The sequence below is a fragment of the Drosophila teissieri genome, chromosome X (assembly GCF_016746235.2).
Source record: "Drosophila teissieri strain GT53w chromosome X, Prin_Dtei_1.1, whole genome shotgun sequence".
Taxonomy (NCBI): Eukaryota; Metazoa; Arthropoda; class Insecta; order Diptera; family Drosophilidae; genus Drosophila; species Drosophila teissieri.
In genome coordinates, this window is record NC_053034.1 from 13,059,538 (window position 1) to 13,070,946 (window position 11,409).

At 47.4% G+C, this 11,409-nt stretch overlaps 2 protein-coding genes across 7 annotated transcripts; both read right to left on the reverse strand.

Moving 5' to 3' along the window:
• Window positions 1-28: 28 nt before the first annotated feature.
• Window positions 29-2,645, reverse strand: LOC122625026 (dystrophin-related protein 2). Its single transcript, XM_043804864.1, has 6 exons — window positions 2,272-2,645; window positions 1,996-2,212; window positions 1,082-1,939; window positions 903-1,020; window positions 682-835; window positions 29-619 (listed from the first exon to the last, which is right to left on the reverse strand). Exons 1-6 carry the CDS (start codon window positions 2,498-2,500, stop codon window positions 258-260), a joined length of 1,938 nt encoding a protein of 645 aa, XP_043660799.1. The 5' UTR covers window positions 2,501-2,645; the 3' UTR covers window positions 29-257.
• Window positions 2,646-3,826: 1,181 nt separating this feature from the next.
• LOC122624451 (DNA topoisomerase 1) lies at window positions 3,827-11,283 on the reverse strand. 6 transcript variants are annotated; one of them, XM_043803990.1, is made up of 8 exons: window positions 10,969-11,283; window positions 9,428-9,636; window positions 7,949-8,915; window positions 7,800-7,873; window positions 5,513-6,642; window positions 5,185-5,435; window positions 4,957-5,108; window positions 3,827-4,893 (listed from the first exon to the last, which is right to left on the reverse strand). In XM_043803990.1, exons 1-8 carry the CDS (start codon window positions 10,993-10,995, stop codon window positions 4,791-4,793), a joined length of 2,913 nt encoding a protein of 970 aa, XP_043659925.1. In that variant the 5' UTR covers window positions 10,996-11,283; the 3' UTR covers window positions 3,827-4,790. The 6 variants fall into 6 exon arrangements, with proteins under 6 accessions (XP_043659925.1, XP_043659927.1, XP_043659923.1 ...); XM_043803992.1 differs by lacking the exon at window positions 10,969-11,283 and adding an exon at window positions 10,275-10,295; XM_043803988.1 differs by lacking the exon at window positions 10,969-11,283 and adding an exon at window positions 9,700-10,215.
• Between the last annotated feature and the right edge of the window lie 126 nt (window positions 11,284-11,409).

Here is an 11,409-nt window from a genome sequence, read left to right on the forward strand (position 1 = left end):
CTTTAAAGGTGTTTAGGCATGTTCACAATATGTTTTATGTATTGTTTATTTGTATAAAAACAATAGGTTTTATTGCATTCTTGTCAGAAATTAAAGCATTAATGCGAATGTTAAAGCACATGTGAATAGGAAAAAGGGTATAATAAATGCATGACTCGTGTCATTGTGTCTGGAGTACATTTAAACATTTACAACTTAAAGCTAGCTGGACTTGGTCGGGCTGGAATCGATATGTGGGCATTGTGGCATTCTGATTATCACGTGCTGATGCGTCGCTGCTGCTCCTCGCCGTTAATGATGCTATCGAGGACGTTCTCCAGATTTTGAGTGGCTGCAGAAAGCTCGGCATTGTCGCTGTACGAGTCCTCGACGATCTCCTTGACCTTGTGCAACAGCAGCTTGAAGTTCACCATCTCGGTGTCGCGGCCATCTCCGCCGTTTGCCGGCTGCTGTTCCAGCAGAGCACCCAGTGGCATTGGCAGCGACAGAGGAGCCGGCAGGGAGCCAGGTCCTGGCTGGACACTCGAGCGACGCTGGTCGAACCACAAACTTATGTCGTTGAGGGAGTAATCCGATTTGTTTGCCTCCAGGTAGGTGCGATTCAGTTCGGCTCCATTTACTACGAGAAACAAATAACTTAGAACCGCTGTTTTATGACTCAGTTTAAGGTTCTCTTCTTACTGGAGTGCGTGAGATTGGCTCCCACGGGCGCATACATATCGAATATCTGCCTCTGAGGCGTGCTGGAGCTAAGGAAAGTGGAGCTGACTAGCGGCGCAGCTGAAGGAGCCACTTGAGGCGCTGGCGCAAGTGGTGCAGCTGCCGCAGAGGAATGCTGCAAGTATGTAGATGTAGTTAGCTCAGCTATTAAGCCCATTAGGTTAATTGTGTAGAAAACTCACTGAAAGCTGTCTCATATCCTCGATGATCTGCAGCAGAAAACACTGATGGGCGCTTAGGAACTGCGATATTTCCGAGCTAGATGATGTGGCCACTGTTTGCAGCTGGGTTTCTAGTTTCCTGAAATGCAAGAACAACTTTTAGGCTTGACCAAAAAGGCTGGCGAAAGTGGAATACGCACGCATTTTGCAGCAGCAATCGATCGATGATGGACTGCAGCCTGCTGGACGCCTCGCTGGCTAGCCCCGTCAGGGAGCACAGCTCCTGCTGCTGTTGCTGGAGGATTACTGTGCGGTCCTTCTCCTGGCACTGACTGCGCACACTGCGCGTCTCCGCGGGAATGGGCGTGGCAGCGGACTGACCCAAGGCGGCCCCACTCTCCTGGGCATTGCAGAAGCCGCGACGCTCCTCTTCCTGTGTCTTGCGGGGCATCACCAGCCAGCCGCACAGCTTGGCCAGGTGGCGAGTCCAACGCAAGGGCGGCTGATCCTCCACGAACACCTCGCACATCCGATGCCCTGGCTCGTGGCGACCACCAGCGAAGCCCACCGCAAAGCAGGGCAGGCACAACGATATATCCCTACACACCTGACACCGGAAACGTATGCCCACAATGTGCTCCTTACGACAGCCGGCACAGGAATTGCTGTGTATCAAATGCTCCGTGTCCTCGATGCGTTTCACCAGTGCCAGCAGATTGCCATAGATCAGGAACCGCGTCTGGACACCCGCTCCCGTCCAGAGTTTGTGGAACTGCGGCTCGGTCAATCCGCCAACGCCATGCGGACAGCGGGCAAAGCACTGCTCCATTGCCAGCGGCAGATTGTGGGCGCCATAGGCCTTGGCCTCGCCCAAATAGCTGAGTAACTTGCTCAGCGTGGCCAGGAGCTGTTCGAATGCATATCTGGAGATGATCTGCGACTTGGGATCGGCCAGCAAGCCAAAGATGTCGCCCACCAGGTGATCGCTGCTATATAGCTTGCACAGCAGTATGAAGGTGATCCTGATCTCTAGCAGGGATATGGAGTGTCTGCGTTGCCTAGCGATAACATTCAAATATCAAACATATGCTTAGATAGGAGCAACTTAACCCACGGATCGTAGACATTCCAGAAGAAGTTGGCCAGCAGCCCGGTTGCCCTGTCCAGTTGATAGTCCACATTCCGGTTGAAGTGGCCCAGCTTTTCGCAGGCAAAGTAAACGTCGTGGAGCAGGGAGGTCAACTGGAATGGAGGAACCATCAGCTCCAGGCCGCCACTCAAGTTATGGCGATCTAAAATGGCCAAAACCAGCTTATAGGGAATTTTTCCAGCTGCAATTTGAAGGTTAATCCTTGGAAACTCCTTTTATTGAACTCCCTAGTAGACTCACTGTGAAATATCTTTTGCAGGGCCACAAATTTACTGGCGCACCGGTACACCGTGTACTTGTAATCCCCGTAATCCCGCTGCAAATCTTCCATGATGGTGGATAGCTCTTTGTCCACCTGTTGCTTTTGTCCTTGGCCCCTTTGGGATCCCTTTTCCCGGGCTATGGATGCGACGGCCTCGGCGCTGTTTCGCAGTTTGGTGAGCTGCACGGGCACCGTCGATCTCAGCATTTTGGCAGGCGTTTAAAGTTCTATATTCTCCGTGATTTTCGAAATAATTTCAGTCTCTTTTAAACGCGTCGTTTCTCGCGATCTCTTCCTCTTCCGTTAGCGCAAAAGTCAAATTTAAGTGGTGCGAGGTGGCAACGCCACGCTGGCTATCGATATCACTTCGCCAAACCGTTAGAGGTTTAAATTTGATTCTAAAGCAAGCAGTCCGCGTCCGCTTAATTCGAAGTTTTATCACCAATTTATTATAAATCATACATTCGTTTTTAGAAGATGTGGCTATAAACGGTTAACTTGAAAACCCAAAATAAATATGAATAGTTTTGTAAGTAAGTTTGATAAACGAGATAGTTTAAAAACTTTCTTTGAATACAAATAATTGCCCAAGTTCATAAAATAAGAAACACCGTCAGTTCAATTTTAAAATTAAATATATGTTGTATGTATATTTGCATCATTCCATTACAATTATATTAACTTACGCTATTTTGTTTTTCATTTATTTTGTTTTCGATTTAAAATAGTGGTTTTTCTTATCATTTCGCTTCTTGTTTTTTGTTTGCTTATATCAATATTGTAATATGCCAAGTTTATATGTGAGTGGGGTGGCGGGGAGCGGGGCGAAGAAGGGAGTTCGTAATTAGTTTATTTAACTTTTGTTGCCTTTTAAAAGCATTGTCCCGCTTCCGTATGCGTCTCCACGACATACGTATAAAGATGTTTGTGTTCATTAATCACTAATTATCATATGTGTTTGGGTTGCTATTTATATATAAAGATCGTTCGTTCTTTATTTGCAATGCGCATTTGCAATTTATGCTAGGGGGCGTGAGGCGAAATAGAAATTTCCATCGATTTGCTTAGTTAAAAGTACGGCCACATAAATCATAATCGTAGCTGATGGGATCGGGATATTTGGGTCTGGGGTGTTCCTAACTCTCCTCCTAAGTGCTCCACCTGAATCCATTGCTCTCTGTTCCGATACCAAGATTGGTATTGGTAGTTACAAATTATATATTTTGTGTGCCAGTGGATTCAAGTGGACGCTCGCTTTTTACAGGGTTTTTTTTTCTGGTTTAAGTTTTAGTTTTAGCTCACTTAATTGCACATACTTATAGATCCTATATGTATAAAGTTCCATTCTTTTAGATTAGAGTTTTCGCTGCGACTGTTTGTTAGCTGTGGTTCTGTTTTGGTTCATTGAATTGATTGATTTGTATCTGCAATTGGTTTTCAGTGTTGGTGGCTTGGATCGCGGATAAGAACTTGAAACCTGTCTTCGTATTATAGCATTTTCATGCGGGCTTAAAGTATAGAAAGGTCTGCAAATCAATTTAGCATTTGTATATTTTTAAATGTTAACTAAAATCATCATAAGGTACAAAACAAAACCACATCGACATCCGTGCGGTTTTGTTCTCCATTTTCGGGGCGGGCGGTAAATTGCGCTGGTTCAGAGTTGAATTGAATAAATTATGCTATGCTAAAAGTTGGGCTACAAGGTTTCTCTGTTCAGTTAGCACTTAAATACGTAGTAATCGTAATCGTAATATTAATTAATAGTGAAAGACATTTTTCGCTAAACAAAATCAACTATAGGTAAACATAAAAAAAACGTTAAATTGTATCATTTTTCGTTTGCTTGCGCTTGTTTGTTTTTGCTTTTATATATAGTTTTTTTTTTCGCGTGTATTATATGTAAAACTAAAGTGTAAGAGAAGTCATCTTGACAAAAAAAATTGCTTTGTAGAAACAGAAAATTTTGTTTTTAGGTGGCGGCGACGTCTTGCACAGGTTTCTCATCTTCTTTTGTGCTTAATATATAAATATATATATATGCATATCCAAATAGAAGTGGGAGCGTGTGTTGTTGGCGTGTGTGTATGTTGGGTGTGTACATTTCGCAAGTTAGACTTTAGCGTAGTGCGCACTTGAACCAATCAAACGATCTAAAAGCAGACAAAACAGACGCGGACAAGCTGATCCCCGACTACGGTGCAGTGCATCCGCATCCCGTCTCGCTCATTTTGGCGAACACTCCCGAAATGCCTCGCCCGAAAGCTGGACATATGCACTACCTATTGCATAAACTGTGGGGCAAGGAATGGCGGGACTAGGCTGGAATCTATAAACCGGCCTTGTGGTGGGTGTGGTTTTCTCTCCTTAGCGGTCTCTACTTCTTCAACCGGCGCTGTCTGTGCTCCTTGTGGGTGTTTCTGTTTGTGGATGTATGGGGGAGGGGAGGTGCGTACGTGTGTGTTTGTGTCTAGGCGTGGCTGTGAGGAGAACCCATTTAAAAACGATAATTCTCATCGGCCATGTGCACGGCCCACAGAAATTTGGTTCTTTGGGTTTTGTTGAATATCTTCTCGATCGGCACGTCATTCTTTTTACACCTGCAAATGGATTGAACACATTAGCTTTCGTTAAGCGGGATTTGATTGAAGGGGGAGACTCACCATGCCACCGATATGCGTGGATCAAGATAGTTAAGCTTAGAGGTGCCCAGGGCAATGGTCTTATTCTCATCTCTATCAGTCTCTTGTAGCTCTAGTTTCTTTAGCTGATCCTTAAGGCGCTCTAGCTGTTTGCCCTTCTTTTCGTCCCTCGACTTCGGTTGGGTCGTAGAAGATGGGAAATCTCCATTACACATAATGCTGGCGGAAGCACGTTTCGCATATACTCACATGATATTCGGCCTCGCATTTTTTGATGGCTTCTCGCTTGGCCTTGATCTTCTCCTTCAGATTCTCCATAGACTTCTCGTGGCTTTTGGGCACGGAACGCTGATGGTTACAGAGGATGGCCACGGCACGGTTGGCGCGATTGTAGGCCAACAGCTTTTCCGGAACCGTGGCACTCGGATCGGTCAGCAGATCCAGCTGGCTTTGCAGTGTTTTTGAAGCGTTGTACGTACGGAATACCTTGGCCGTGAGTCCTATTGCGTTGGACAGAGGGAAGTGACGAGTAAGTAATGGGAAAGATGAGATGGTGGGGGGATAAATAAATACGTACCTTCCATCAGCTCCTTGAGATGCTCATTGAGCACCTGGGTGTTGAGTCGATCGAAGAGGTCGTCGCCATCCTTCTTGTGCTCCATGAACAGCTCGAGGTTCTTGAAGACGCGCTTCTCCACCTCGACCTCGTTGTAATACCGAATGGAGTCCTTACCGGGGAAATCAAAGACCACCACATTCTCCTTTCCGTTCAGTTCCTTGTGGAGCTGGACATGTTCCACGCGGAGCGAGCAACAGCCCACGGTATCGGCCTGATCCTCGTCCTTTTCGTTGCCTGCTCTCAGTGCCAGTTTGTCGATGAAGTAGAGGGCCACCGCTCGCTGGCGAACCCTCATCTCCTTGGACTTCCACTCGTCGCGATAGGTGGCACGAATCTTATCGATGACCTTGTCCAGGCGTCGCGCCGTCTCGTACTTAATGTGATCCTTTTCGCCCTTGAGTTTTGAGGATGGATTCAACATGATGTACTTGACCTGACCCTGCACGTTCTCGATCCAGGAGGCCAACCAAGTGACCGTGTTGTCGTGGCGCACCTCCTTCCAGCGAGATCCGGGCGGCGGTGACGGCACCTTCGACTCCTTGCCACAGTTGATGGACACATCGCTGGCCTGAATGCGCCGCTTGATCATGCCCATTTTGGGATGCTCGCCACGGCCGCGGAACAGACCCGGCGGCTCCAGACGGAAGTTACCGATCTTCTCCTTGTGCCCATCAATCATGCAGAATCCGAATTCCTTCATGAGTGCCTCGTTTTCGTTCTTCTTGATCAGCTTCTCCTCCTTGGTGGCGGCCTTGCGTTTTTCGGACTCCGCCTGGAAGAAGTTGAACATCTCCTGGAAGCCGCACTTGCGGAAATCCTTGATTATCTCCTTCTCCTTGTTCGTCATGGACTTGCGGAAGTCCTTGAAGAAGTTGTTATTGAACACTTCTTTGGTGCAGTAGTCGTGGTTCAGCATCTTGGCATAGAAGGTGGCCGCCTCCTCCGTTTCCTCCGAGAGTTCCAACGGCTTGCCATCATAGTAAAACCGTACATTGCGTGGCACCCGTTCGTACCGCGGTGCGAACACGGGTCCCTTGTGCTCCAGCGTTGACCACTTGACGCCATCGGCACGCTTTTCCTCTTCCCACCTGGAATGTAGGATGACTCGGGTTAGTGCTTCATGTACAGGCGGCGAAAACTGAACCTGCATTATTTGTGTTTATAGTGTAATAGACCTAAAGAAAATGAGCCCCCGATCTTCAATTTTTATATTTTATATACAAATGGGTACTACTACTATCCCAGTTTCAGTCCGTCAGCTGTCTGACTCTTTAAGAGATAATAAGCATTATAGCTATTGCTAGCAGTAAACAAGATCGGACAATTGGGTCCACCCCATTTCAGCGGAGCACCCTAATCAAGTCGCACCATCGAACTTGCTCTTCCTGGACGCTCTTCCGCCGCACTCTTCTCTTCTTGCCCGCAACGGTGGCTATGGCCACCATCCGCTGTCCAAAAACCAGGCAAACACTCTGGCCTTCGAATAGACGTAATGCCGCCAAAGAGCGCCACATTTGGTCTCGTATATTTCCGATTTATCTATCGCATTACGCAAAGCAGCCAAGTAGCCGCTCGCGAACATAACCTCAAATGTGTGTTTTTCGGCCTGCTCAGCTGTTTACGTAGCAACTGTGCGGCGAGCGGGGGAGGGGGAGGGCCGGTCGACGACGCATGCGTTTCGCGGCGAATGGCGCTCGCCGCACAGTGGCCGCCAACAGTTGCCGCCCACACAAACTCCACATCGCGGCGAGCCACATGCGGGCCCACAACTGGCGGCAGCCACTGTGCCTCGCTGGTTCGCCGTGTGTGACTTTCGGGAATGTAGGTCAGTGACACCCAAACTTCTCGCAGCCAAAACACATGGCTGTGTGGCCGCCCGCCTGTGTGTCACGTCACAAGTCGTCGCCTTTTGTAAGCACTGTTTGTGCTCAAGCGAATCTGGACATCGCCTTGATATAATCAAGTATTTTGCTGCGGCAGAGCCAGCGCTACCTGTTCCAAAGGCCTTTCACCGGGAATAACCTTTGCAGTGATCTAAGTTACTCGGGATTTGATGAAAAGATCGCTCGAAGATTCATTTATGATGGATATCTTGTTTTCTCTTGAAGTAATGCACGCTTTTCCATAGCAGCTATCTCACTACATACACATAATCGCATATAACCCCCCTTTTTGGACCATTTTCTATGCTAACACATGCACTGGGTGAAGAGCAGTGATAATTTTGATAAAGGGGATAACTCACCATCGCCACACCTCCTCCTCCTCCTCCTTCACCTTCGTCTTCTGCCGTTTGGTGGGGGAGACGACTTCGGGCTCCTGGCGGAGAAAAGAGACCATACATAGGTCAGTCGTGTGTGCAAATGATATAATGATAAATAACGCTAAGCTTACCTTTTTCATTTTTTTCTTTTTCGGCTTGGCACTGCCGTAATCATCGCTCGGCTCCTCCTTGACCCGCTTTTTAGACTTTTCCTTGGATTCCTTCTTGATCTTCTCCTTCTTGACCTTCTTGCGCGCCAGCAGCGGAATGTCGTCGTCGTCGTCATCCATGCCGCCGTCACCGCGATCGGGTGCCTCCTGTTTGCGCTTGCGCATGGCCAGCGGCACATCCTCCTCGTCGTCGTCCATCGCCTCGGTCTCATCTTCCTGATCATTGTAGTTCATGGTGCTGTCCTCTTCGACGTAGCTCTGCTCGTGCTTCACCTCGAACGGCGGCTCATCGGCGCGAAACTGGGACATGGAGTAGTCACAGGAGCTGGCTTGCGATAGATTGTTGAAACTCTCGTCCTCCTTTTTGATGTCTACGATCGATTCCTCGTAGCCGTTCTTATAGTTGAGACCGCCATCGTTTCCATTGCCATTAAAATTGGCAGCGGTTGCGGCTTCGTAGCCACCGAGCTGCTGCATCTGGAAAGGATCCACCGGGCCCGAGTGCATCAGCGGTTGGGAAACAGGCTCCGGCTTAACAAACACTCCATCGTAAGATGGCGGATCTTTCGAGGAAGATGATGAGCTGCTGTGCCGCGAACTGGAATGTTTGCTCTTCGATGAGGATGAAGAGGAGCTCTTGTGACTGCTGCTGCTGCGTTCTTTGTCACGGGAACTAGACGAGGATGACTTGTGCCGGCTGGATGAACTGCTGCTGCGATCCTTGTCCTTATCCCGTCGCTCCTTGTCCTTTGAGGAGCTCTTATGGTGGCCAGACGACGACGAGGACTTGTGCTTGCTGCTGCTGCTCCCATCCTTATCCCTATGGCTGGATGATGAGCTGCTGCGATGCGAGCTGCCGTCACGCTCCTTGTCCTTGTCCCGATGCTTCGACGACGAACTGCTGCTGCTTTTGTGTCGATCCTTGTCGCTGAAATGGATAGTCAGGCTTATTAGTTGGTTTCCTTATAAATTGGTATTATATGTTGTCGTTCGTACAGCCTAATCTATAGCCATCGAGGAAGCAATTGGATCTAATGGACATTAACTCTAGTGTGCGATATAGAATCCCCTTTTCATTCTAGATACATTTTTAAACATTATTAGATAATTAGATTTTACTTTGAAATACTTAGGAACTGACCCAGTGAAAGTGTTCAATGCCATTCTAGACAGGCTACCTTTACAACTGATAGCAATTTCGTTTCATTTGTTGGGATATCCACCTGCATACGTTGACATAGTGATCTGAATAGTTTAACATTGTAAATGGATTATAATAACTATAACCATGTACAAATTAAGAACAATTGACTTTTAATATGAGCACTATTATGAATCCCCCAGGTGATTACATTGTTTTTTCCTGACTTTGACCTATTTCAACTGTTCCAGATGGTTCGACACGAGTGGCCCGAATCGAATCGAGCTGCTCCTACGTACCGACTGCTGCTCTTGTGCTCCTTCGACGAGCTGGAGGAACTGGAGCTCTTGTGCTCCCTCTCCTTATCACGGTGCTTGTCCTTGCTGGAGGATTTATGCTTGCTGCTGCTCCCGCTGCTGTGGTGATGGTGGTGGTGTCCGTGTCCATTGGTGGTCACTCCGTTGGACTGAACCACCTCGCAGCTGCCACCATTTTGTATGTGGATGCTCTGCGGGCGCGAAAGAGATGGCAAGATGGAAGAGAAGAAAGGGAGATGGTATCAGTTAGTTACTCGTACATAGATGGACCAGCTGAAAAGTGAGAGTGAATCCGGGCCAGAAACCTGTGCATCCGTCATGTTGCCCGTGCTGGTCGCTATTCTCTTGTGGATCTACTCGATTTCTGGTGATGATTTGCTATTATCTCGTGTCTATCCGCTCACCACGTGGTGAAAATCAACCCTAACAAATGCCGCGTAGGAAAATTCACTTCAAACTGTCAGCAATGGGTTAATCGAAGAAGAAGAAGCCGAGCCGCAGAGCGATGGCGACAGGAAATTGGAAATTGTTTCCGAATCACTTGGAAGAGGTTAATATATATTAAAAAAAAAAAAAAACCTTGCCAAACAATGGCACACACACACACGCCCGCAAATTGTACGGAATACAGAAAATCGTTGTTTTTTATTACACTTTTTGCAGCATTATTTTTTTCAATAGCTATACACACACACACACGCATGCACACGGGGTTATTGTTGTTATTGCGGTTGCATATAATTCATCGGGTGCATTTTCTTGTTCCTGCTTTATTTTTTTCTTCTGGTGATTTGGGGTGGCACATCTGTCTTATCAAACGGCAAAACACCTTCATATATGTATGTGCATATAGAAATGTAATTGCAAAATGGGACACTTGCAATTACATATGTACATAAACGCTGCGGGCCAACAACAACAACAAACACATGTGATTTTAAGTGTGTGGTAGAGGACAGTGTGACCAAATTTGGCAGTAATCAGCGAGAAGCAGTGAAATTGAGACGCTGTGCGAACGTAAATAAGGCAAGTTGCAATGCAAATTGTGTAAAGAGTTGGTTAAAGGGTGTTATTGGTTGGGAAATTCGTGGAAAAGCAACGTTCGAGTGGCTGATGAAAATACCAGTTTTGGTAAAAATACCAGTCAGCTGCGGCCACACTGTGCCAAATACATTTCGTCTGCCTCGGCTCTTCCCCTCTCTGCTTTGCACCCTCCTTCGCCTTTTGCCACTTGCATTGTCGCCATTTTCGTCAATTACCAAAAGGCCTCTTCTTATTTTTTTTCTCTGCTCGTTTTTCTCTCTTTTCTCCTCGCCTGCATTTTACGCACTCTGCTGGCAGCGACGCCGACTGCGCTGCCAACAGCAAGCGGTACACTTGCAACTATTCTGTGCACCCTACAATTATTCGGTGCAGAATTTAACTTGATTTTTGCGGCAGGCAGGCGGCAGGCAAAGTCCCCTATTCAACACGTTTGCACATTACATAAAAAACGGAATAGAATTTTCGTTAAGGGCACTTACATTTTCGGCAGCCACATCCCCACTCATTTTGCGGAGCTCGCCTAGCGGTTTTACTTTTATTTTATTCCCGTCTTTTCACACTTTCACACTGTTCGACTGAAGGATCTGTATATTTTGTATATTCTGTATAATTTTGTGTTGGGGCTACGTCAAGCAGTGACAGCGGCGGGGAAAGAAAAGCGCACTGGGGTTTTCCGAAATGGAGCAGCGTTTTGTGCTTCTGGCGATGCGATTGCCCTTGCTTTTTGGCTTCTTTGCGTTTTACAGCGCGCAGCAGCCACGCGAACGTTGTCTCCCCGATAGGCCCCGATAGGTTCGGACAAATAGCGACCGCTGCTATCGGAGAGCGATAGGCCGATAGGTCTGCTTCGGCCAGTGTGACCTTTTGTGGCCCTGCCGATACCAGCCTGGCGATTATTTGCTTAAATTGGGGCACATTAA

Bases quoted from the DNA above. Each gene is read 5' to 3' on its own strand.
- LOC122625026 (XM_043804864.1), bottom strand. From the start codon at position 2,500: ATGCTGAGATCGACGGTGCCCGTGCAGCTCACCAAACTGCGAAACAGC. The intron at 1,021-1,081 runs GTGCGTATTCCA...CTTGCATTTCAG, and splicing joins CGATTGCTGCTGCAAAATGC to GAAACTAGAAACCCAGCTGC. The intron at 620-681 runs GTAAGAAGAGAA...TGTTTCTCGTAG, and splicing joins AGCCAATCTCACGCACTCCA to TAAATGGAGCCGAACTGAAT.
- LOC122624451 (XM_043803988.1), bottom strand. From the start codon at position 9,765: ATGACGGATGCACAGGTTTCTGGCCCGGATTCACTCTCACTTTTCAGC. The intron at 8,916-9,427 runs GTACGTAGGAGC...TATCCATTTCAG, and splicing joins GAGCACAAGAGCAGCAGTCG to CGACAAGGATCGACACAAAA. The intron at 5,436-5,512 runs GTACGTATTTAT...CCAACGCAATAG, and splicing joins TCTCAAGGAGCTGATGGAAG to GACTCACGGCCAAGGTATTC.